Raw genomic sequence first — 22998 nt, 5'->3', positions numbered from 1 at the left:
GCCAGCGTAGTAGGTTCGTGGCGATGGGTGAGGAAAGGACTAGGAGTTGGAAGGAAGCGGCCGTGGCATTCATTGAGGTACAGCTATATTTATTTCAGCCACATCAGGTTGCCGTGAATGGCATGTACATTTTACAACTCACCTACTTGAACAGGCCACTTTTAATGTTTTTCCAATGCCTATACCCCTGTAAGAATTGAATTAAAATATCAAAAACAATTAAACTGATTGTCACATCGCTTGCAATGCCCGCAGAGCACCATTCCAATTTCAAGGTTGCTGGGAGAATTCTGGCAAGCAGGCAATCTTTTCCAAAGTGCGCATGCGTCATACATCCGACGATAGCGAGCTCTGGTTGTAGCTTTCGGCCTACGTTAAGTGGCATTTGGCTGACTTTCGTGCATGTGGCTATGCGTGTGGCGTTAAGAGTGGATTCTGTTTGTACTACAGTGTGTGTTTCGGAAATTAAAGATTAATAATTTGATGACTGCATTTGTAATCGATCGCGATAAGGCAGGAGATATGCGTGCTTTTGAAATGACTGGTTAACGCATTGGTAAACTGTCAGAATGGTACTGTAATGTACTTAGTTTAGAATATGCCTGTATTTATACAGACATTTTATGTTACACCGATGAGCAGACGTATTTCACCAGTATTATCTGGTTAGAGAATGTAATTCATTATCTCGTATCAAATTCGTGTGCGGTGCGTGACTCTGATTCATTCTTAAAATGAATTTTCCAGAAATTGTCCTATTTCCTCAATGAGTCATGTAATCTTAATTACAACTCCGAATACGTTCATAATTTTAGTCAATACAAACTAGAACCAAAAATGAGGAAGTAAGCTTGCAGATATTGTACCTTTTGATTTACAGTATATGTGTGTCGATTTATGAATGATCAATAAGTATTCCCATGCTTATGCTCTGTTAGTTCAGTGATAGCAACGCCATCCGTTTAGTCGCACCAAGCCTACGGTGTTTTTTTTCCATTTCGCCCATTATGAAAAATGTCTTCCTCATGACCATATGACCACGTGGAAACCCTTAGAAAAGAATGTCACTTGTCATTTCAAAGCTCCACATGTATTGGTCGGTAATCGAACGGGGTTCATCTTGATATGAACACAGCAATGACACCAACCGGTTATCGCATCGCAAGCCACAACAACTAGTATAAGATACGGAATGTAGAGTTATCTGATATCAATCACCAACCGTTTTTCCCGAACATAGTGTGGTAGTTCGTACAGACTTCGTTAACCTTACTTTGCACCTGCAGTGGTGCTGAACTGGACGAACCAAGGTCGGTTACACTCCTCCATGTTACGTGAGATTGTGTGTTCTCCTTTGCCCTCTGTTACTTGCCTGGCGGCAAGCTTAATCCTCGAAGCTTCCCCTTTAGAATAGTGACGGCCATGGCTAGGTTTTTCTAAATATTATTACCGTCTGTTATGTTATTTTTGTGATTCACAGCATGTGTGTAAGGTTTAAGAATAATAAATAAGTATTTCCATGCTTATACTCTGTTAGTTCAGTGATAGCAATGCCATCCGTTTAATCGCGTCAGAGCTACGGCGAATTCTTTCCATTTCGCCCGTTCTGAATAAATGTGTTTTTAGTTTCTTTATCCTTTGGTCCGCGAGAGGTATTTTATTTCCCTCAAGTCCGCCAGCAAGCCGGTTAGGACCCCCCTATCCGCCACCTAGGACGTGCCACGTGGGAGTATCACCTCTCCCCCTGCTACGCCAGCATAGTAGGTTCGTGGCGATGGGAGAGGAAAGGACTAGGAGTTGGAAGGAAGCGCCGTGGCATTCAATCTCTTTTGATTGAATGCAACCCACGTGAAATCTGGTACCTTGTCTTGTTTCACTGAACACTCCACATAGCTTCCTTTTCACGCAAAACCTGCCTACATAATATGACCAGATTATGTTAGACGTATTCTCTCGAATGCTTTTTACGCTTATATACTTCCCATGATGGGTTTCAGAACTTCTTCGTTGGAAAGGTTTCTAACCAATGTCATACACCTACCCAGATTTACTCTGGCGAAATGGGGTGTGTCTTCTGGTGCCGGACTGCATAGCTAGCTCAGGTTGACGGATTCGATCCCTGCTCATCACGGTCGTATTTCGAGATTCACAAATACGTCAGACTCGTGTCGATAGATCTACTGGTAGGTTAAATAACTCCTGTGGGACAACATTCCGGCATCTCTAGTTTTGAAAAAATAGTAAAAATATTTAGAGGTATTTCAAACCTGTAACATAATTGTCTCCTCGTGTGTGCTAGATCAAGGTGGTTAAAGTCATATTTCTGTGTTAGTCTAATTCTTGAATTTGATAATGTAAAAGTGACTGAAGTATTAGTATTAACAGTAATGCCAACCCTTATGCTACCAGTCCCTTTGATGAATGGCGAGGAAGTGTTGCTCTCAGCGTCAGTTGGTGTATGAATTCTAGTGGGCTTGGCAGACTGATAAACAGAAAATTCTGGCTCGGTGACGAAAGCAGAGGGAAACTACCTCATTCTTAATTTCGCTAGTACAACTGCTCAGTGACGCCTAGGCATCCTACGAAAAATGGAGGATCTGTTGAGGATCAGGATAGATGCTCATCATTCTGAAATTCAACAGTTTATAACTGAACTGCAGTGTCAATTCAGACTGATTTACCCCTGTGGATGAAGGACACCCACGGTATCCCCTGCCTGTCGTAGGAGGCGACCTAAAGGGGCATAAGGGGCTCTCAACTTCGGAGAGAGTGTTGGCGATCACGGGGGCCCTTAGCTGACTGCTGGCATTGCTTCCACTTACTTGTGCTACACTCCTCACTTTCATCTATCCTGTCCGACCTCCCTTCGTCAACTCTTATTTTCAGACCCCGACTGTATGAGGACATTCGAGGCTTAATGAGTCTTTCATTTTCACGCCCTTCGTGGCCCTTGCCTTCCTTCATCCGTTACTTCATTTTTCGAAGTGACGGACACTTCTGTTTGCTGTTTTCCTTTCTCTACCCTCCGTGGGTGAGGGATGCCGGCGAAGAATACACCCATGGTGTCCTCTGCCTGTTGTAAGAGGCAGCTAAAAGGAGCGGCGAAGGGATGATTGAATTAGAACCATGAAACTAGTTGTGATTAGTACCATCACACGGGGAACACCATGGGTCGTATTTATTTGCGAGTAGTACCACTTTTAGGTACAAAGTAGGTTTGTGGTAAGTAACAGCAGAGAGTGGTTCACTCTGGGTTTACAGTACCTGTGATCAATACCACTATATGCGGAACACCACGAATTTACGTTGCCTGTGATCAGCACCATTGTGAGAAACACCATTGGCATGAGTTACCTGTGCGACGGACATTCCTTGCGAGTAGCGCCATAATGTGTGGAAAACCGTGAGTCTACGTTATTTTTGATCAGTACCGCAACAGGACAGATACCATCGGTAGACCTTAATAGGGAGGAGAGTACCACTTTTAGGGGCCATTGACCTAAATTTTTGGACCCCTTATCAACAAGCATCATCGGTTCAGGATTGTGCTTGAGAAACAGTCCTTCGGTTAGTAATAGAGTTGTCTTAAGATAGTTTCTGGGAAGGTGAGGCATTGCGGGTCGGATCCACTGATTGTTTAAAACTCATATTAATCCATGAGTTCTTCATCACGTTTTGAATTCTTATCAGTGGATGATTTTCAGCTTTTAAATTGTCATTACGTTACGTCTCATTATGTATCATCTTCATCAAAGAGGGAAATGGGTGTAAGAAATTATTGCATAGGTTATCATGGAAATCCCCATAGGATCGATTCGCGTCAAGAGTTTTCAGTGGTTGAAACAAAGCAATAAAACCCTCAAACCTCTCCAAACTTTACGATTGTCAAGGGGGAATGAGATACTCGTCTGCCTAGTCATCAAATGGTACTCATTTTAGTTATTTTATGAGTGTACCTCAAGACCAAGTTCTCGAAGAGGTGAAAAATCGTTTCTAAAACTTCACGACTACCGATCGAGAATCGAACATACGTTCTTTCTGGTAAGAGTGTGTTTTATCCGCTTCAGCTGGACAACCTCCGATAATAATTACAAGATCGAATATAACTGAACGAAATATGATAAAAAACTTGATGAATGGAACAACTACGTGGTGTTTGACTATAGACTATCCAACTCTAAGGAAGTAAAATCCGCTAGCATTATATAAGACTAAAATCTTCACTGGTGACAGTTCCTTCAACGAACTCGTAAATCTATGAGCAGGAGTCTGTCGGATTTAACATTACCAATGCCAACTGTAATCTACAGGGAGACGTCTCCAAAAGCTGGTGGGACGTAAAGCAATAATATTACCATTTTATTACTATAATTAATCCATGCAAAAACACGGTGAAGAATCAAACTTATGTGATGAATTTGGGAACTACTATTACACCAACCTGGATTTATGTTGGATTGTAGCTAAAATGCCCGCTAGAAAGGCGAATCCTACTTAGTATCTATAACGTCGTTAAAGACATCAGCGTGAAATAATATTACATCTGAAAATTGAGTGAACGTCAGTAAAATATGTCAATCTCTTGAATTTCAGTTTTTAGGATCATTGACGAAGTATTTTAATCGCACGAAGCCAACACCCATTGATAATCATTATATACCCCCTGTGGGTGGCGGATGCAGACGAAGAATACACCCACGGTATCCCCTGCCTGTCGTTATAGGCGACTAAAAGGGGCGAAAAAGGGATGATTGTCTTAGAACCATGAAACTACTTTTGATTAGTACTATCACGCGGGGAACACCATGGGTCGCCTTTACTTGCGAGTAGTACCACTATATTAGGTACACCAGAGGTTTGTGATTAGTAGCAACAGAGAGTGGGTCACTGTGGGTTTTCCAATACCCGTGATTAGTTTTATTGTGAGAAACACCACGGGTCTGGGCGTTGCCCCTAATTCGTACCACCATATGAGCGTCACCGTGGGTCTGCGTTGCCTGTGCTTAGTACACACTGTGTGAGGAACACTACGGGAATAGCGGCGCTCGTGATAAATACACCTAGGTGAGGAACACCATCAGTTTGCGTTGCCTGTGTGTGGCGCCATAATGTTAAAAAAACAATAGGACTGCGTTACCTGTACGATGTCCAATACTTGCGAGTAGTATCATCATGTGTGGAACACCGTGAATCTGCGCTACTTTTTATTAGTATCCTAACAAGACAAATACCATGCCTCTCATTTACTAGCGATAAGTACCATTATGCGGGGCCGTTGACGAGTATTTTGGACCCCTTTAGACAAGAAGCATCCTCGATTCGGGATTGTGCTTTAGAAGTGGTATCTTTGTCAGTAATACTATTTTTTATCGTAGTTTTGGGTAGGGTCCACTGATTGTTTCAAATTCATATCAGTCCATTTATCCTTCATGCCATTTTTTTCTTTGGTCAGTGGGTGATTTAAAACTTTTAGAGTGTCATTTCATTTCGTACCATCAGGTGCCGATGACCTAGATGTTAGTCCCCTAAAAACAGTGAACATCATTATCAATCGTTGTATACATAACCATGTTAGTTAGCAGGTGTGTAAAGAATCTTGTATATCTAGCAGCTTTAACTAAACACAACACGATGTGTTCGCTGACGGTATTAAATGAAATGTTCCGCGCCGTTACTGCTTTTACTGGCTCAGCGCATTCATAGAGCTATCCATCTGTCTAACCTAAATGGAGTTTCGTCGCTTTTAAAGTCAGGTAACAGCTCCCCCAGGTGCAATGTGACTCAAGGCTGCGATTTCAAATCTGTCGTGATGTGCCTTCAGGGAGTTAAATACGTGCGCACTCTCTCCCTAAATACCTCCAAAGACAATAAAATCCCTCGAGTCAACTGCTGTGTTTTATGCTCAAGTTCACCTATTGAATAACTCACTTGAGTAATCATTATGGCTGACGTCATCATATTAAGTGTTTCGCGATGCCATGGCTCGCAGTTCGCAACCCTTTCCTTGTGTGATCTGCCATTTGAAAGTTACTCTATTTCATATCCTCTTATTTTTCATTTTCATATCTTATTAATGGAAGGAATCAAGCAAAATCTTGTAGGCCTTCAGTTCAATTCAAACTCCGGAGTTGCAAAACCACAATATAATTTATGTTAAGAGTACGTAAATGAGTGGCTTGAATGATAGAGCGCCATTATTTATTTCAAGGTTTTGACTACGAACGTGTCTTTCCAGTGGTATTTAGAGGTACCCAAATACGCCAAACCTTGTTTCAGTAGATTTCATCAGCATGTAAAGGGACTCTTGTGAGACAAAATCTCGGCCACATCGGTGTTTCCTAAATAAAAATTACTTAGTGGGATGTAGAAACCCTGATATAAATGCTTTAAATAGTGGGTTCATATCGATTAGAAAACAGGACAACAATTAAATCATAGAATAATTTAGAACTTGATTTTCCACTAAGAAATAGAGTATAGATCGTCAGATGGATAGATTTGAAGTTCACTGCAGCCTGTACGTCAATACGTTCATCGCATCGAGTACCCCTATCTTCAACATACTACCAGAAATTCGACTGTGTACTAATATTCTACTATACCACAGTGAATAGACAACATGAGGTATTAAACTATCCCCCATGGGTGAGGGCAAGGAATACTGCAAGGTATCACCTGCTATGTCGTAAGAGGCGACGTAAAGAAGCAATCCCCCTTTGAGCGGCGGAGATAGAATTCACCCACAATATCCTTTCTTCCCGTGGGATATGACTAATAGGAACGACGTTGCAAAGGCACTGGACTGCGCTGCTAGATTTGCGAATTTGACCCCCTGTAGGTAGGAGGGTGTGAATATTTACACAGGTCTGTAAAAGAAAGCGAACGCACTCATTACCACCACCACAATCATCACCGCCATCACTTGAGGGTTTGACTGATTCAAAACACAATGTGCGTGTTGCTTGGGGAAGAGCCTCCTACGTGTGCATCTACGCTCAAATGCCCAGACTATTCGATAAAAACGTTGAAAACTCACCTCCATCCCCCACGAACCTACTACGCTGGCGTAGCAGGGCAAGAGGCGATACTCCCAAGTGGCGCGTCCCAGGTGGCGGATAGGGGGGTCCTAACCGGCTTGCCGGCGGACTAGAGGGAAATAAAATACCTCTCGCGGACCAAACACACTACCCCAGGCGGGTGGGGGACGCACATGCAGAATACACCCGCGGTATCCCCTGCCTGTCTTAAGAGGCGACCTAAAGGGCCCTAAGGGGCTCCCAACATGGGAGCGTGGATTAGCGACCGGGGGCCCTTAGCTGAGTCTTGGCATTGCTTCCGCTTACTTGTGCCAGGCACTTCACTTTCGTCTATATTGGACCTGCTGGCTGGGTGTTCGGATGCCGGCACCAGAATCACGTTTCTGTGGGTCCCAAGCCACATGGGCATAGAGGGAAACGAGTTAGCAGATCAGGCTGCCAAGGAGGCAGTTACACTGCCCCCGTTGCCTTTCAAGATTCCAGCAAGCGATATTCGCTCTCAGCTGAGACATCTGGTTATGTCCTATTGGGAGATGGAGTGGCAGGTCATTCCACTTCCCAATAAGCTGGGAGCGATAAAAGGAACAACGAAGGCGTGGAAGACTTCCCTTCGGGCTTCGCGGAAGGAAGCCATGGTATTATGTCGTCTTCGGATCGGCCATGGTATCGTGTCTCACTCGCATCTCTTGAAAGGAGAACTCCCTCCAGTGTGTGCCTGCAGCGACCATCTTACCGAGGTACACATCCTTACGGAGTGTATGGACAGGATCGATCTTCGCCGTAGTCTCAATCTCCCTGGTACCATATCCCTTATCTTGCGAGATGACGAGCAGTCAGCAGACCTCGTCATCCGCTTTATGAGGGATAGTGGTCTATTTTATCGTATGTAATGATGTCCTTTGTGCTCGTGTCTTTGTGCCAATTGCGCTTTTAACCTCTTGACTTCATTTTAGTTTGTGTTGCGTATTTTCATGTGTTATTTTAACGTCTAATGTAAAGTATGTATATAACTTATATCTGTACCAGCAGGCAATGCCTTATTCCTTTGTCTCCTGTATTTTCTCTTATTACAAAAAAAGGCATTGCGAATTAGATCCACTGATTGTTTTTGTTACGGAGTTATCAGTGGAAGTCAGAGGTGAAAGAAGGTGCGGGCTGGAATGGGTCTAACTACAAGTTCGAAAGATGAATTAAAATTTCAACAAGGTTATGTTTTCAAAACTTAACAATGGTGATACAGAATTTTGAGCGTACAACAAATAACAAGTTAAATCAGGTACACAACCAAGAGAAAAAAAAATAAACAGTTTCCACTAGGGGGAAATAACAAAGAAAATCAGGTACAATGCCGCTTTACAAGAAAGCACCAGTTAAGTAGTCTTTGCAAATTCTGGGCTACGGGCCCAAATTCATCAATCCTTGAGCTCTCAGCTCACAATCATAAAACTCCAAAGGGCAGAAAATCCTTAATTACCTAGAGCATTAGCCCCCAACCTTACATTTCAAGCCTCTCTAAGGCACTTTTACCACAATTCCATAAAGAGTTGAACCGCTCTCGATCTTTCAAGCCTATTAAGGCAATAACAAACTTTTACACAAACTGCCATCAATGCATAATAAAGAAACAGGGGTATCTGGTACCCAATCTACTGGGCCTTAGTGTGCAAAACCAGGTTAATTTAAATGGCCCAAAACAAAAAGGATGGACGCGTGAATTTTCACTCCTAAATCGACATTTTAAAACCTAAGTGGCGCTAGGCCGATACACAGGGGATAGTCCCAAGTTAGGGAGGTGACTCGTATAAAAAAACCTTAATACATTAAGGAAGAGAAGAAACAGTTATGAAAACGTAGTCACCTCAATTTCAAAATGAAGGGGAGCTCGAGAGGGTGAAGCACTCTCTATCCCCGCTTTACGGTAAAAGAGATTTGTAGTTTTTACATAGACAGAAAAGGAATTTAAATTTTAAAGAGATGGGTTACATATTAAAGGTTTCGAACCCTCCCCGAGAGTTAGACTGCTGAGCTAGCAAGAAATAAACATGTTAAAAGGCCATTACCTTGTTGAAGATCTGCTGTCTGAAGAACGAGGCGCTTCCGCCCCTGCTACATATTCACACACTGAGTTAGTTGTTATACTAGTGGCTCCGAAACAAGAAAATCAGCAGTTTTTATACCCTCGTGGAAAATTCGAGACCTTTCAAGAATGAGTAGACACACCCCCTCAATTTTTATTGGTAGATAAAGAATTACACATGGAAATTTGAAGAAGAAACCAATGACTGGAGGAAAATTAATTACAGAAATTACTGATTGGACAAATTCAAAACAGGCGGAAAGAAAGGATTAATATGCCAACCCACAAACCACAGAATAAAATTTAGTAAAGACAAAACTTATGAATACAAAATTTCTTCAAGAGAGTTCATTCCATTGCGCCAGAGTGTATTACCATAGTTTTTGGTAGAGACATCTGTTATAGAATGTCCACGCTTCTTGATCTATGAAAAACAAAATCAAATCAAAAACACTCAGTGACATCTTCTGATAACTAGTAGAGTTAATTCGGTGGTTAAATTTCCGGGTTTCTCCAATAGAGGAGTTTCAATTGGCGCAAGGTTTGAACTTGCTTCGCGTAGAGGTGTACCGCCCGGTACAGTTTTAATCTCATACACATTTTTCGTCACCATTTCTTAACTCTAGTCAGTGGATACGTTTTAAAATGAACTGTTATATAATATGTCGTCCATCTCGTTCCATTAAGGGCCGATGACCTTCGATGTTAGGCCCCTTAAAACAACAAGCATCATCATCATCAACTTTCGTCTATCCTGCCGACCTCCCTTGGTGAACTCTTGTTCTTATCCGACCCCGACGATATTAGAGCATTTGAGGCCTAGGTAGTCTTTCATTTTCACGCCAATCGTGGCCCTTGCCTTTCATCGTCCGTTACTTCATTTTTCGAGGTGACATCCCTTCTTTCTTCTTCCTTTTCTCTCTCTCTACCCCCCCGTGGGTGGAAGACGCAGACGAAAAATACACCCACAGAATGCCCTGCCTGTCGTGAGAGGCGACTAAAAGGGCTGACCAAGGGATGATTGTCTTAGAACCATGAAAGTACTCTTGATTCGTACCATCACGTGGGGAACACCATCGGTCGCCTTAACTTGCGAGTAGTACCACTAAATTAGGTACGAAATAGGTTTGTGATTAGTAGCAGCAAAGAGTGTGTCACTGTGGGTTTCCAATACCTGTGCGTCGTACCCATGTGGGCTGTGGGCGACACCGCGGGTCTGGGCGTTGCCTGTGTGTTGTACCACTATATGAGCGAAACCGTGGTTCTGCGTCGACTTTGATTAGTACTCACTATGTGAGGAACACCACAGGATAGTAAGAGTCCCTGTGCTTAGTACACGTAGGTGAGGAACTTGATCGGTTTGCGTTAGCTGATGATGATGATGCTTGTTGTTTAAAGGGGCCTAACATCGAAGGTCATCGGCCCCTAATGGAACGAGATAAACGACATGAGAGATGAAGTTAAAATTTTTAAAAACATATCCACTGACTCGAGTAAAAAAAATGGTGATGGAGAAAAATGAGGGTGAGATTAAAACAATCAGTGGATCTAATACGCAATGCCTTATTGTCTAATAAAATAAGAGAATATACAGGAAAACTAAGGAATAAGGCATTGCCTGGTAGTACATAATTTACGCGAGACGTTAAAATAACACATTAAAATACGCAACACAAACTAAAATGAAGTCAATGGGATAAAAGCGCGAGTGACACAAAACACACTAGGACAAAGAACAGCATCACACACGGTAAAACAGTCCACTATCCCTCATAAAGCGGACGACGAGGTCTGCTGACTGCTCGTCATCACGCAAGGTAAGGGAGATAGTACTCGCAAAAGTTAAGACTACGGCGCAGATCGACCAGGTCCACACACTCCGTAAGGATGTGCACCACGGTAAGACGGTCGCCGCAGGTAAACACCGGAGGGGGTTCTCCTTTCAGTAGATGGGAGTGCGTCAAGATACCGTGGCCGATCCGAAGGCGACATAATACCACGGCTTCCCTCCGCGAAGCCCGAAGGGAAGTCCTCAATACCTTCGTTGTTCCTTTTATCTCCCTCAGCTTATTGGCAAGTGGAATGGCCTGCCACTCCATCTCCCAATGTGACATGACCAGATGTCTCAGCTGAGAGCGAATATCACTTGCTGCAACCTTGAAAGGCAACGGGGGCAGTGTAACTGCCTCCTTGGCAGCCTGATCCGCTAACTCGTTTCACCTTTATGCCCATGTGGCTCGGGAGCCACACAAACGTGATTCTGGTGCCGGCATCCGAACACCCGGCCACCAGGTCCTGGATCCGCTGCACCAGAGGGTGCCGAGGGAAACAGGTAGCAATAGACAGAAGCGAGCTCAAGGAGTCAGTACACACAAGAAAGTGTCGGCGCTCATTGTACAGTGCGTACCGCAGAGCTTCACAGATAGCATAAAGCTCTGCTGTGTACACACTACAGGTTTCCGGGAGAGCAAAAGGAAACCGATCATTTCCGACAACGAACGCACAGCCCACCTTCGTATCTGTCCTTGAACCATCCGTGTAGACGACGACTGAACCTGGATAGCGGCCAACAACGGACTGGTAGAGCCTCCGATAAATCGAAGGGTCCGTGTCTCCTTTCGGGCCAGTTTGCAAATCCAGGATGATTTCAGGTCGTCGTACAATCCACGGAGGTACACCACTCGGTTGTCTGACAAGGCAAGGAATAGAAGGTACGTCAAACAATTCATAACAGCTATCCAAGCCTATCCCAACCGTCTTCACCGTTGACCTTGCGCGTAATGCGCCGGACGTGTGTCACGCCACGGTTCTTCATGACTTCCATCAACTTGTCGTCAGTGTTCAAAATAAGGTCGCGGTGAAAGATGACTCCGCGAACCAGGTTCAAGGACTTATGCTCCTCCACTTTGACGGGGATTTCGCCAAAGTGCTCGCAATTAAGCAACTGATCAGCTTGCAGTGCTGTACGAGTCTTTAGAAGCAAACTACCATTGCGCATTTTCTTAAGATCCTCCAGTTCGCCATAGACGCCTTCGATGTGCCGACTAAACAGGATCGACTTTACCAGCTTAAAATCGTGCCCATCGGTTCTGGTAGCGACCAGAAACCTAGGGAAGCTGGATCCCATTCCTTCACGCTGCGCATGTTCCCAGGGAGTTGAACCTCTCAGGGAAGCAAAAGTTAAAGACTTAGGTGGGGGACCACCTTGAGAAAGCCGACTTCTTTTTGAAGCCATGCCCGATAGCTTCCTCCACGAATGCCACCCACTCCGATCAGGGGTCTCTGTAGCCGAACCCAGCAGCCAAGGCAATACCCACCTGGTCGAAGCAGGTACTGCCCGGGGTCCGATGTTGGACGATGCCAAATACGGGATAACCGAGGCAATGAGCACTAGGACTCCCTTCCTCCAGTCACCCGCAATAGCATGTACCCCATAGCGTGTACAGAGCACTAAAAATAAGAAAAATCAATGAAAATAATAAATAATAATATGTCCTTGTGGCATTCGGCTGTGCGGGGACCTGCGTTGTCAGGCGGATACTACCGCCCGGGTACATGGCACTCCCACCCGCCGCGTCCTGGGTGGTTGCTGGCACGGGCTTTCGAGCGTAGTCGCACACATAGGAGCTCCATCGCCGAGCAGCACGCACATCTAAATTTTGAATGGTCTCTCGGAAAAATAATAAAAAATAAAGAGGGGACCATGGCCACATAACCCTTTAAGTCGGCTTCTACGACAGGCAGGGATTACCTATGGAGTTATTCAGCCTCTCCCATCCACAGGAGGCCCATCACATTATACCAAACCGCAATCCATGTCCGCGCCAAGGTCGCCCCTTTTAGTCGACTCATACGACAGGCAGGGGTACCGCGTGTGTATTCTACATGTGCGTCCCCCACTTGCAGGGGGTAGTGTGTTTGGTCCGCGAGAGGTATTTTATTTCCCTCAAGTCCGCCGGCAAGCCGGTTAGGACCCCCCTATCCGCCACCTGGAACGTGCCACTTGGGAGTATCACCTCTCCCCCTACTACGCCTTCGTAGCTGGTTCGTGGTTTGCGTTAGCTATGAGTGGCGCCATTGTGTGAGAAACACCATAGGTCTGCGTTACCTGTACGACGTACAATACTTAGTAGTACCATCATGTGTGAAACACCGTGAGTCTTCGCTACATTTAATTAGTACCCCAACATGAGAAATACCATGATTATACTTTACTAGCCGTAAGCACCAATCTGAGGGTGCTTTGATCTGGATTTTAGACTCCTTTAGGCATCAAGCATCCTCGATTCAGCATTGTTCTTTTTAAGTGGTCCTTTGGTCAGTAATACTATTATTTATGATCTTTTTTAATCGGATCCACTGTTTTTTTGGTTCATATCCATCCATTCATTCATTCTTCATGACATTTTTTTTTATTTTGGTGAGTGGATGATTTTGAACTTTTGTTGTCATTTCATTTCGTACCATTAGGGCCGATGACCTCGATGTTAGGTCCCTTAAAATAACATGCATCATCGTCAGCTAATCTCATACTGATTTTTCTTCATAACTGTTTTCTTTATCTCTTGTCGCAGGATACATTTTAAAATTTTAACTACCAGATATCGTGTCGTCCATCTCGTTTCATTAGGGGCCGATGAACTTCGACGTTAGGCTCCTTTAAACAACTGTCATCATCATCATCATCATCATCATCATCATCATCATCATCAGCCACCTCCCGTCCACTTGTTGGAGATTTTAACGCCAATCACAACATATGCGGCTCTGAGCCGCCTTGCCCGCGGGGAAAAGAGCTACATACATTAATTTAAGAGCTGGGTTTATGTAGTTTCAACGTACGGGAAGCAACTCACTTTAGTGTACGTTACGGCAAATATTTTCGCATAGACGTAAGTCTAGGCAACCGTTCGTTGGTTCCGCTGTTTCGGTAGAATGCACACGATTATCTCTTGTTGCTAGGGGCTTTACGTCGCACCGACACAGATAGGTCTTATGGCGACGATGGGATAGGAAAGGCCTAGGAGTTGGAAGGAAGCGGCCGTGGCCTTAATTAAGGTACAGCCCCAGCATTTGCCTGGTGTGAAAATGGGAAACCACGGAAAACCATTTTCAGGGCTGCCGACAGTGTGATTCGAACCTACTATCTCCCGAATACTGGATATTGACCGCACTTAAGCGACTGCAGCTATCGAGCTCGGTACGATTATCTCTGACATTGACCACTTTCCCATTATCCTTACTCGGTTGAAACAAAAATCCCAGTAGGGGCCGATGACTTCGATATTAGACCCCTTTAAACAACAAGCATCATCATCATCTTCATCCTGAGGTCTATTTAGGAAATGTCTCTGTTCCTGTAGTTGACACTTACCGATTTCTTGTCCTCCTTTTCAAAAGTGCGTTATCGTGGGAGCCACGCGTGCGGCAGCTGAAAGTGCAATGCACCAAGAGGCTTAGTCGCTTGAAATTTCTTTGATTCACTAATTGGGGAGCTGACCGCACGGTGGTCCTACGATTCAATGGGACACATATTTTATCCACGTTAGACTACGCCAGCGCAGCATATGGCTCAGCAAGACAAAGCGTTCTTGCGAGACTGAACATCATTCACCACAGCGGGGTTAGGTTGGCAACGTGAGTTTTCCGTACAAACTCCCACGAACCTGCTACGTAGGCGTAGCAGGGGGAGAGGTGATACTCCCACGTGGCGCGGGGTCCTCACCGGCTTGCCGGCGACTTGAGGGAAATAAAATACCTTTCGCGGACCAAACACACACCCCCTGTGGGTGGGGGAGGCAGACGAATAATACACCCACGGTATTCCCTGCCTGTCGTGAGAGTCGACTATATGGGGTGACCAAGGGTTGATTGTATTAGAACTATGAAACTACTTTTTATTAATACCATCAATCGCGGAACACCCTGGGTCGTTTTTGTTGCGAGTAGTACCACTCTGTTGGGTACTGAATAGTTGTGTGATTTGTAGCACTCAAGCGGGGTTCAGTGTGGGTTTCCAGTGCACGTGAGTCGTACCCATGTGAGCAACACCACGGGTCTGGGCGTTGTCTGTGTGTTGTACCACTATATGAGCGAAACTGTGGGTCTGTGTTGCCAGTGATTAGTACCCACTATGTGAGGAACACCACGGGATTGCCGGCGCCCGTGATTAGTACACCTAAGTGAGGAACCTCATTGATTTGCGTTGGCTATGAGTGGCGCCATTGTGTGAGAAACACCATAGGTCTGCGTTACCTTTACGACGTACAATACTTGCGAGTAATACCTTAATGTTTGGAATACCGTGAGTTTACACTACCTTTGATTAATACCGCAGCTTGAGAAATATCATGGTTCTACTTTACTCGCGACATGTAACATCCTGAGGGGCCTTAGACTTGGTTTTTGGACCCCTTTAGACATCTAGCATACTCGATTCAGGACTGTGCTTTATAAGTGGGCTCTTGGTCAGTAATACTAATATTTATGACCTTTTTTGTGTCGGATCGACTGTTTTTTTGTTTTTTTGGATTCATGTCCATCCATTCATTTTCATGACATTTTTATTTATTTTGGTTAGTGGATTTTTTAACTTTTTGTTGTCATTTCATTTCGTACCATTAGGGGCCGATGACCTCGATGTTAGGCCCCTTTAAACAACAAGCATCATCATCATCGTACAAACCCCGTAGCTAGCATGCTCGCTGAATCTGGTGTGCCACCTTCACACCTGAGGCGCCAGCAGCTGCTTCTGTCGTATGCTACAAATTTGCGATAGATGCCACTTCACCCAAGCTATATTTGCGTGTTCAACAATGGGAACCGTCGGCTGTACGCTGCTTGTCCTTGAGCAACGCGGCCGGTAGGAATACGCTTGGATAGCAGTCACAGATTGTTTCACGTACATTCTGTTCCTTGACTTGTCAGACAAGCAAGTTTGGTACCTCCGGGGGTAGTTCGACGTCCTGAAATAATCCTAGATTTGCACACTCGCCCGAAGGAAAACATGGACCCTTCGATTTATGGGAGGCTCTTTCTGTCCGCTGTTGGGCGGTATCCATGTTCAGTCGTCGTCTACACGGATAGTTCAAGGACAGATACGTTTGTTTTCGACACTTACGTAGGTTTCTTTTGCTCTCCCGGAAACCTGTAGTGTGTACACAGAACACCCCTAAGCTATCTGTGAAGCTCTGCGTTACGCCCTGCCCGATGAGCGCCGACACTTTCTTCTGTGTACTGAATTCTTGAGCTCACTAGCGTCTATTCATACCTGTTTCCCTCGTCACCCTCTGGTGAAGCTAGTCCAGGACCTGCTGGTCGGGTGTTCGGATGCCGGCACCAGAATCACGTTTATGTGGCTCCCAAACCCCATGGGTGTAGGGGGCAATGAATTAGCAGATAAGGCTGCCAAGCAGGCATTTACACTGCCACCGTTGCCTTACAAGGTTCCAGCAAGTGATATTCGCATACAGCTGAGACATCTGGTTATGCCCCATTGGGAGATGGAGTGGCTGGCCATTCCACTTCCAAATAATGTGAGGGCGATAAAATGAACGAAGAAGATATGGAGGACTCCCTTCGCGCTTCGTGGAGTGAAGCTGTGGTATTATGTCGTTTTCGTATCAGCCATGGTGTCCTGACTCACTCTCATGTATTGAAAGAATCCTCTCCGGTGTGTACTTGCGGCGATCATCTTACTGTGGTACACATCCTTACGGAGTGTGTGGACCTGGTCGACCTGCGCCGTAGTCTTTACCTCCCGAGTACAATCTCCCTTATCCCGAGAGATGACGAGCAGTCAGCAGATCTCGTCATCCGCTTTATGAGGGATGGTGGTCTTTTTTATCTAGTTTAATGATGTACTTTGTCCTTGAAGAAAACGAGGAATGGAAAGGGATTCCAATTTTTTCGGGAAATAAGAAATAAGGGATCAGCAGTTACAACATTTATTATATTAATAATGTAAAGATGACAAAGACTAGAGGGACTATGACAATAATTATTGAATAGTCGTTTATTATATTGAGTACATGACCTTGAGCAGAAAGGTAGCCACCAGCCGTGCATATAAAAGAAGGGTTAATATAAGTAAGACTCTTGTCTTAAGACACCTGATAAATTCTAATATCTGAGTGAATACATTAATGTGAAGGCTGGTCAAAACCAGACCGATAATTGAAGCTAAATAATATGAATAAGTCGAATAATATTAAAGTTACCAAACTAATAACAAAGTTGAATGTACTAAATTTCGATAGCAAAAGTTTACACACTAAATTTTCAGTTTGGACCAGAAAATCTTGAGTGGGATCTTGCAGCACTCAATTCTCCGCCAGAAGTTCAGAGAAAATTTTTAAAGACCTTAGTCCAGCAGTTTCATTATCCGGTGGTGAGCTGTAATTAATAACCTTCATAAACGAACCAGCCGATATATAAAATAAATGTGTCCTTTGCAAGTATTAGACACGACTGGTTAAAATAGTCAATAAAATCTTAATAGATTAGCGCATATCTTGCTACGAAGAAAACCAAAACCTAGGCTGGCGTTCGTTTCATATTTCAAGTAAAGGTACACAGGTCAGCCATGCCAACAACGAATGCTACAAGGCTGAATGACGAGTCATGCTGTAGCGCTCAACACATGAGCGAAAGGCGAGGTGATTAACCTCGAGCAGAAAGTAGTGAAGTACATGTTGGCGAGATGCCGCTATTGCCAATGCGTGGGGACAAGTATCTTGTCAGGATGAATGTGCAGCATAGGAGCTGTCGTGGAGTACTGGCGACGATTCCGGTAAGACCCGGAGAGTGAGGGCAGTATCCCTGTAGACTGATCCTTAAATAGCGCTGTAGAAGGTTCCAGATAGGAGGCAATATAGTGCTGTAAGACTAAAAGAAATAATTGCACAAGGGTACATGAATATTTTAACAAAGAAATACAAAAGGTAGTCCAGAAAGAATATTTAAAATTTCCAATTAATTAAGTAATGTAACAAAGGCTAAAGGCAAATAACAGAAATTACCAATGAAAAAATAGAAAAGCGCGGAAGAATACGTTCTCGGTACCAATTAGAAAGGAAGTTGCCGGTGACGCAAACAGTCATGTCAAGGTGATGCAACCAATCTGCAAGTAAGAAAAAATGACGTAAGGCAGCGAAGAAGAGAAAGAAACAGGCAAGCAGTGTTCGCATGACCTGTGACATGACTGCACATCGAAGGGAACTTATAATGAATAAACAAAAAGTAACCAAACCGAAACAATTAAGGTAAGAACAACATATAACATAAATTCGGACAAATATGAGAGGTACGGAAAATAGTGAAAATTACCAACCAATTGTACGTTCTTGAACGCATGAACCAGTCTTAGTGTATTTGTGTTAAATGCGCTTTTATCCCATTGCCCTCATTTTAGTTTGTGTTGCGTATTTTAATGTGTTATTTTATAGCAATAATAATATTTGTTTTACGTCCCAGTAACTACTCTTTTGATGTTTTCGGAGACGCCGAGGTGCAGGAGTTTAGCCCCGCAGGAGTTCTTTTACGTTCCAGTAAACCTACCGACAAGAGGCTGACGTATTTGAGCACCTTCAACTACCACCGGACTGAGTCAGGATCGAACCTGCCAAGTTGGGGTCAGAAGGCCAGCACCTTAACCGTCTGAGCCACTCAGCCCGGCAATGTGTTATTTTAAATCATAACTTGATTATATATATATATATATATATATATATATATATATATATATATATATATATATATCTGAATGTCCAGGCAATGATTTAATTCCATTATCACCTCTATTCTCTACTCTTTTATTAGAAAATAAGGCATTGCGAATTAGATCCACTGATAGTTTTAATCCCATAATCATTTTTTGCATCACCATTTATTTTAAACTGTAGTCAGTGGATGCATTTTAATATTTTAAGTATCATCTCTTGTGTCCATTTCGTACCATTAGTGGCCAATGATCTTAGATGTTAGGCCCCTTTAAACAACAAGCATAATCATCATCATCATCATCATCGATATCTTCTCTTTGCCACACGTAGATAATGTTCACATCGTAAGGTGGTAGGTGTGCCTTACCTTATGCTGCCATCTTTAACGCTTAAGCCAGCTCGAACCTTATCATCTGGCCTCCAAAAGACGACCTCAATAATTAGCGTTACGTTCCGATGAAAATTTACACTTTTAAGTTGACTCTCGAGCCTATAGATACGGGGATGGGCGATTGTTATAGAAAATATCAAAATTAATCCGAGATTAGCGTAATTTCCTGGCAAGATATCTAATCAAATATATCACGGCTTGGTTTCGAAGGATTTCTCTTGTAAGAATCGTATATTTTAAACCACTTAACCGGGCGAGTTGGTCGTGCGCGTAGAGGCACGCGGCTATGAGCTTGCATCCGGGAGATAGTAGGTTCGAATCCCACTATCGGCAGCCCTGAAAATGGTTTTCCGTGGTTTCCCATTTTCACACCAGGCAAATGCTGGGGCTGTACCTTAATTAAGGCCACGGCCGCTTCCTTCCAACTCCTAGGTCTTTCCTATCCCATCGTCGCCATAAGACCTATCTGTGTCGGCGCGACGTAAAGCCCCTAGCAAAAAAAAAAAAAAAAAAAAAAAAACACTTGAACTATACGAGTTCCCATTTTGGCACCTTAGTGAGAGCATAGAGAAATGCAGTTAAATTATTACCTTCAGTGTACCCGTTTGAGGTTCTTAGCCGCTCAAATAACAATTTTAAGGGCACTAATTTTTCCTTCTCCTTAACATTTTCCCTACTCTCCTACTCACCTTCAGTATTAAAATCAATTACCTAATGCAAGTCTTTCTTTTTGCTAGTGGCTTTACGTCGCACCGACACAGATAGGTCTTATGGCGACGATGGGATGGGAAAGGCCTAGGAGTTGAATAGAAGCCCACGAACCTACTACGATGGCGTAGCAGAGGGAGAGGTGAAACTCCCACGTGGCGCGTCCCAGGTGGCGGATAGGGGGGTCCTAACCGGCTTGCCGGCGGACTTGAGGGGAAATAAAATACCTCTCGCGGACCAAACACATTACCCCCTGCGGGTGGAGGACGAACATGTAGAATACACCCGCGGTATCCCCTGCCTGTCGTAAGAGGCGACTAAAAGGGGCGACCATGGGCAGACTGAATTAGAACCATGCAACTAATTTTGAATCGTACCATCACGCGGGGAACACCATAGGTTGCCTGTACTTGCGAGTAGTACCACTAAATTCGGTACGAAATAGGTTTGTGATTAGTAGCAGTAAAAGCCTGGCCTGGTGGATTCCAGTACCCGTGCGTCGTACCCATGTGAGCAACACCGCGGGTCTGGGCGTAGCCTGTGCGTTGTACCACTATATGGGCAGCACCGCGGGTCAGCGTTGCCTGTGATTGGTACCCACTATGTGAGGAACACCACGGGAATACCGGCGCCCGTGTTTAGTACACCTAGGTGGGGAACCTTCTCGGTTTGCGTTGACTCTGAGTTGGGCCATTGTGTGAGACACACCATAGGTCTGCGTTACTTGTACGTATTGCAATACTTGTGAGTAGTACCATCTTTTGTGGAACACCGTGAGTCTTCGCTACTTCTGATTAATACCCCAACATGACACATACCATGGTTCTATTTTACTCGCGACATGTACTATTCTGTGGGGCCTTAGACGTGGAATTTGCACCCCCTTCAGACACCAAGCATCATTGTGCTTTATAAGTGGTTCCTTGGTCGGTAATAATGTTATTTTCGATCTGTATTGAGTCCGATCCACTGGTTTTTGTTTGTTTGTTTTGTGTTTTGTTGAGTTCCTGTCCATCCATTCATTCTTCATGCCATATTTTATTTTTATTTTGGTCAGTGGATGCCTTTGCAATTTTTGTTCTTTCACTTCGTACCATTAGGGGCCGATGACCTCGATGTTAGGCCCCTTAAAACAACAAGCATCAGCATGAATAGAAGCGGCCTTGGCTTTAATTAAGGTACAGCACCAGCATCTGCCTGGTGTGAAAATGGGAAACCAAGGGAAACCATCTTCAGGGCTGCCGAGAGTGGGATTCGAACCCACTATCTCCCGGTTGCAAGCTCACAGCAGCACGCCTCTAACCGCACCGCCATCTCTCCCGGTATATGTAAGTCTAGTTTACCTGTTATGCCCAATAATATAATTATATAATAACCGTTTATAGTCTAAACTAGATAACTCAATTCATTTTTATCGTAATAATAGCCGTGTGTTCTCAGCTACCGTGCGCATGTTTTTTTTTAACCTGACACCATCTAGGCTGAATTTCCATCCTATGGCAACATTTAGTGAGAAACCTTGAAACCACAGCTGCGTCAAATCTGAAGTAATTATCTGGATAAAAAAAAACCTGTGGGTGGGGGACGCTCATGCAGAATACACCCACGGTATCTCCTGCCTGCCACCGCCTGTGGGTGGTGGACGAACATGTAGAAAACAACATCAGTATCCCCTGCCTGTCGTAAGAGGCGACTAACAGGGGCCCAAGGGGCTCTCAACTTGGGAGTGTGGATTGGCGACCACGGGGCCCTTAGCTGAGTCCTGGCATTGCTTCCACTTACTTGTGCCAGGCTCCTCACTTTCGTCTATCCTGTCCGACCTCCCTTGGTCAACTCTTGTTCTTTTCCAACCCCGACCGTATTAGAGCATTCGAGGCCTAGGGGGTCTTTCATTTCACGCCCTTCGTGGCCCTTGCCTTTCTGCGTCCGTTACTTCATTTTTCGAAGTGACGGATCCCTCCTTTCTTCTCCTTTTCTCCCTCTCTCTTTACGCCCTGTGGTTGGGGGACGCAGACGAACACACCCACGGTATCCCCTGCCTGTCGTGACAGGTAACTAAAAGGGGCGACCAAGGGACGATTGAAATAGAACCATGAAACTACCCTTGGTTCGTACCATCACGCGGGGAACACCATATTGCCTGTACTTGCTAGTAGTATCACTACATTTAGTACACAAAAGTTTTGTGATTAGTAGCAGCAGAGAGTGGTTCCCCTGTGGGTTTCCAGTACCCGTGATTAGTACCATTGTGACAAACACCACGGGTCTGGACGTTGCCTGTGAGTTGTACCACTATATGAGCGACACCGTGGGTCTGTGTTGCCTGTGATTAGTACCCACTATGTGAGGAACACCACGGGATAGTGCGAGTCCCTGTGGTTAGTACACCTAGGTGAGGAAACTCATCGGTTTGCGTTGGCTATGAGTGGCGCCATTGTGTGCGAAACACCATAGGTCTGCGTTACCTGTACGAAGTACAGTACTTGTGAGTAGTACCATCTTTTGTGGAACACCGTGAGTCTTCGCTACTTCTGATTAATACCCCAAAATGACACATACCATGGTTCTGTTTTACTCGCGACATGTACCATTCTGTGGGGCCTTAGACGTGGATTTTGCACCCCCTTTAGACACCAAGCATCTTTGTGCTTTATAAGTGGTTCCTTGGTCGGTAATAATGTTATTTTCGATCTGTGTTGCGTCCGATCCACTGGTTTTGGTTTGTTTGTTTTGTTGAGTTCCTGTCCATCCATTCATTCTTCATGCCATATTTTATTTTTATTTTGGTCAGTGGATGCCTTTGCAATTTTTGTTCTTTCATTTCGTACCATTAGGGGCCGATGACCTTCGAAGTTAGGCCCCTTAAAACAACAAGCATCATCATCATCATCGGTTCTATTTTACTCGCGACATGTACCATTCTGTGGGGCCTTAGACATGGATTTTGCACCCCCTTTAGACACCAAGCATCTTTGTGCTTTATAAGTGGTTCCTTGGTCGGTAATAATGTTATTTTCGTTCTGTATTGAATCCGATCCACTGGTTTTTGTTTTTGTCTGTTTG

At 44.3% G+C, this 22998-nt stretch overlaps 1 protein-coding gene across 1 annotated transcript in view; it reads left to right on the top strand.

Moving 5' to 3' along the window:
* The first annotated feature begins 525 nt into the window (after nucleotides 1-525).
* LOC137500487 (thyrotropin-releasing hormone receptor-like) overlaps nucleotides 526-22998 on the top strand; it is a 66903-nt gene continuing 44430 nt past the window's right edge. Inside the window, exon 1 of the mRNA XM_068227387.1 lies at nucleotides 526-572. Within this exon, the coding sequence (XP_068083488.1) occupies nucleotides 570-572 (3 nt within the window). The 5' untranslated portion in view covers nucleotides 526-569. The remainder of the gene's footprint in view (nucleotides 573-22998) is intronic.

The sequence above is a fragment of the Anabrus simplex genome, chromosome 4, assembly GCF_040414725.1.
Source record: "Anabrus simplex isolate iqAnaSimp1 chromosome 4, ASM4041472v1, whole genome shotgun sequence".
Lineage (NCBI taxonomy): Eukaryota > Metazoa > Arthropoda > Insecta > Orthoptera > Tettigoniidae > Anabrus > Anabrus simplex.
The sequence above is the reverse complement of the archived record's forward strand: the minus strand, read 5'-3'. Positions and strand labels throughout refer to the sequence as shown.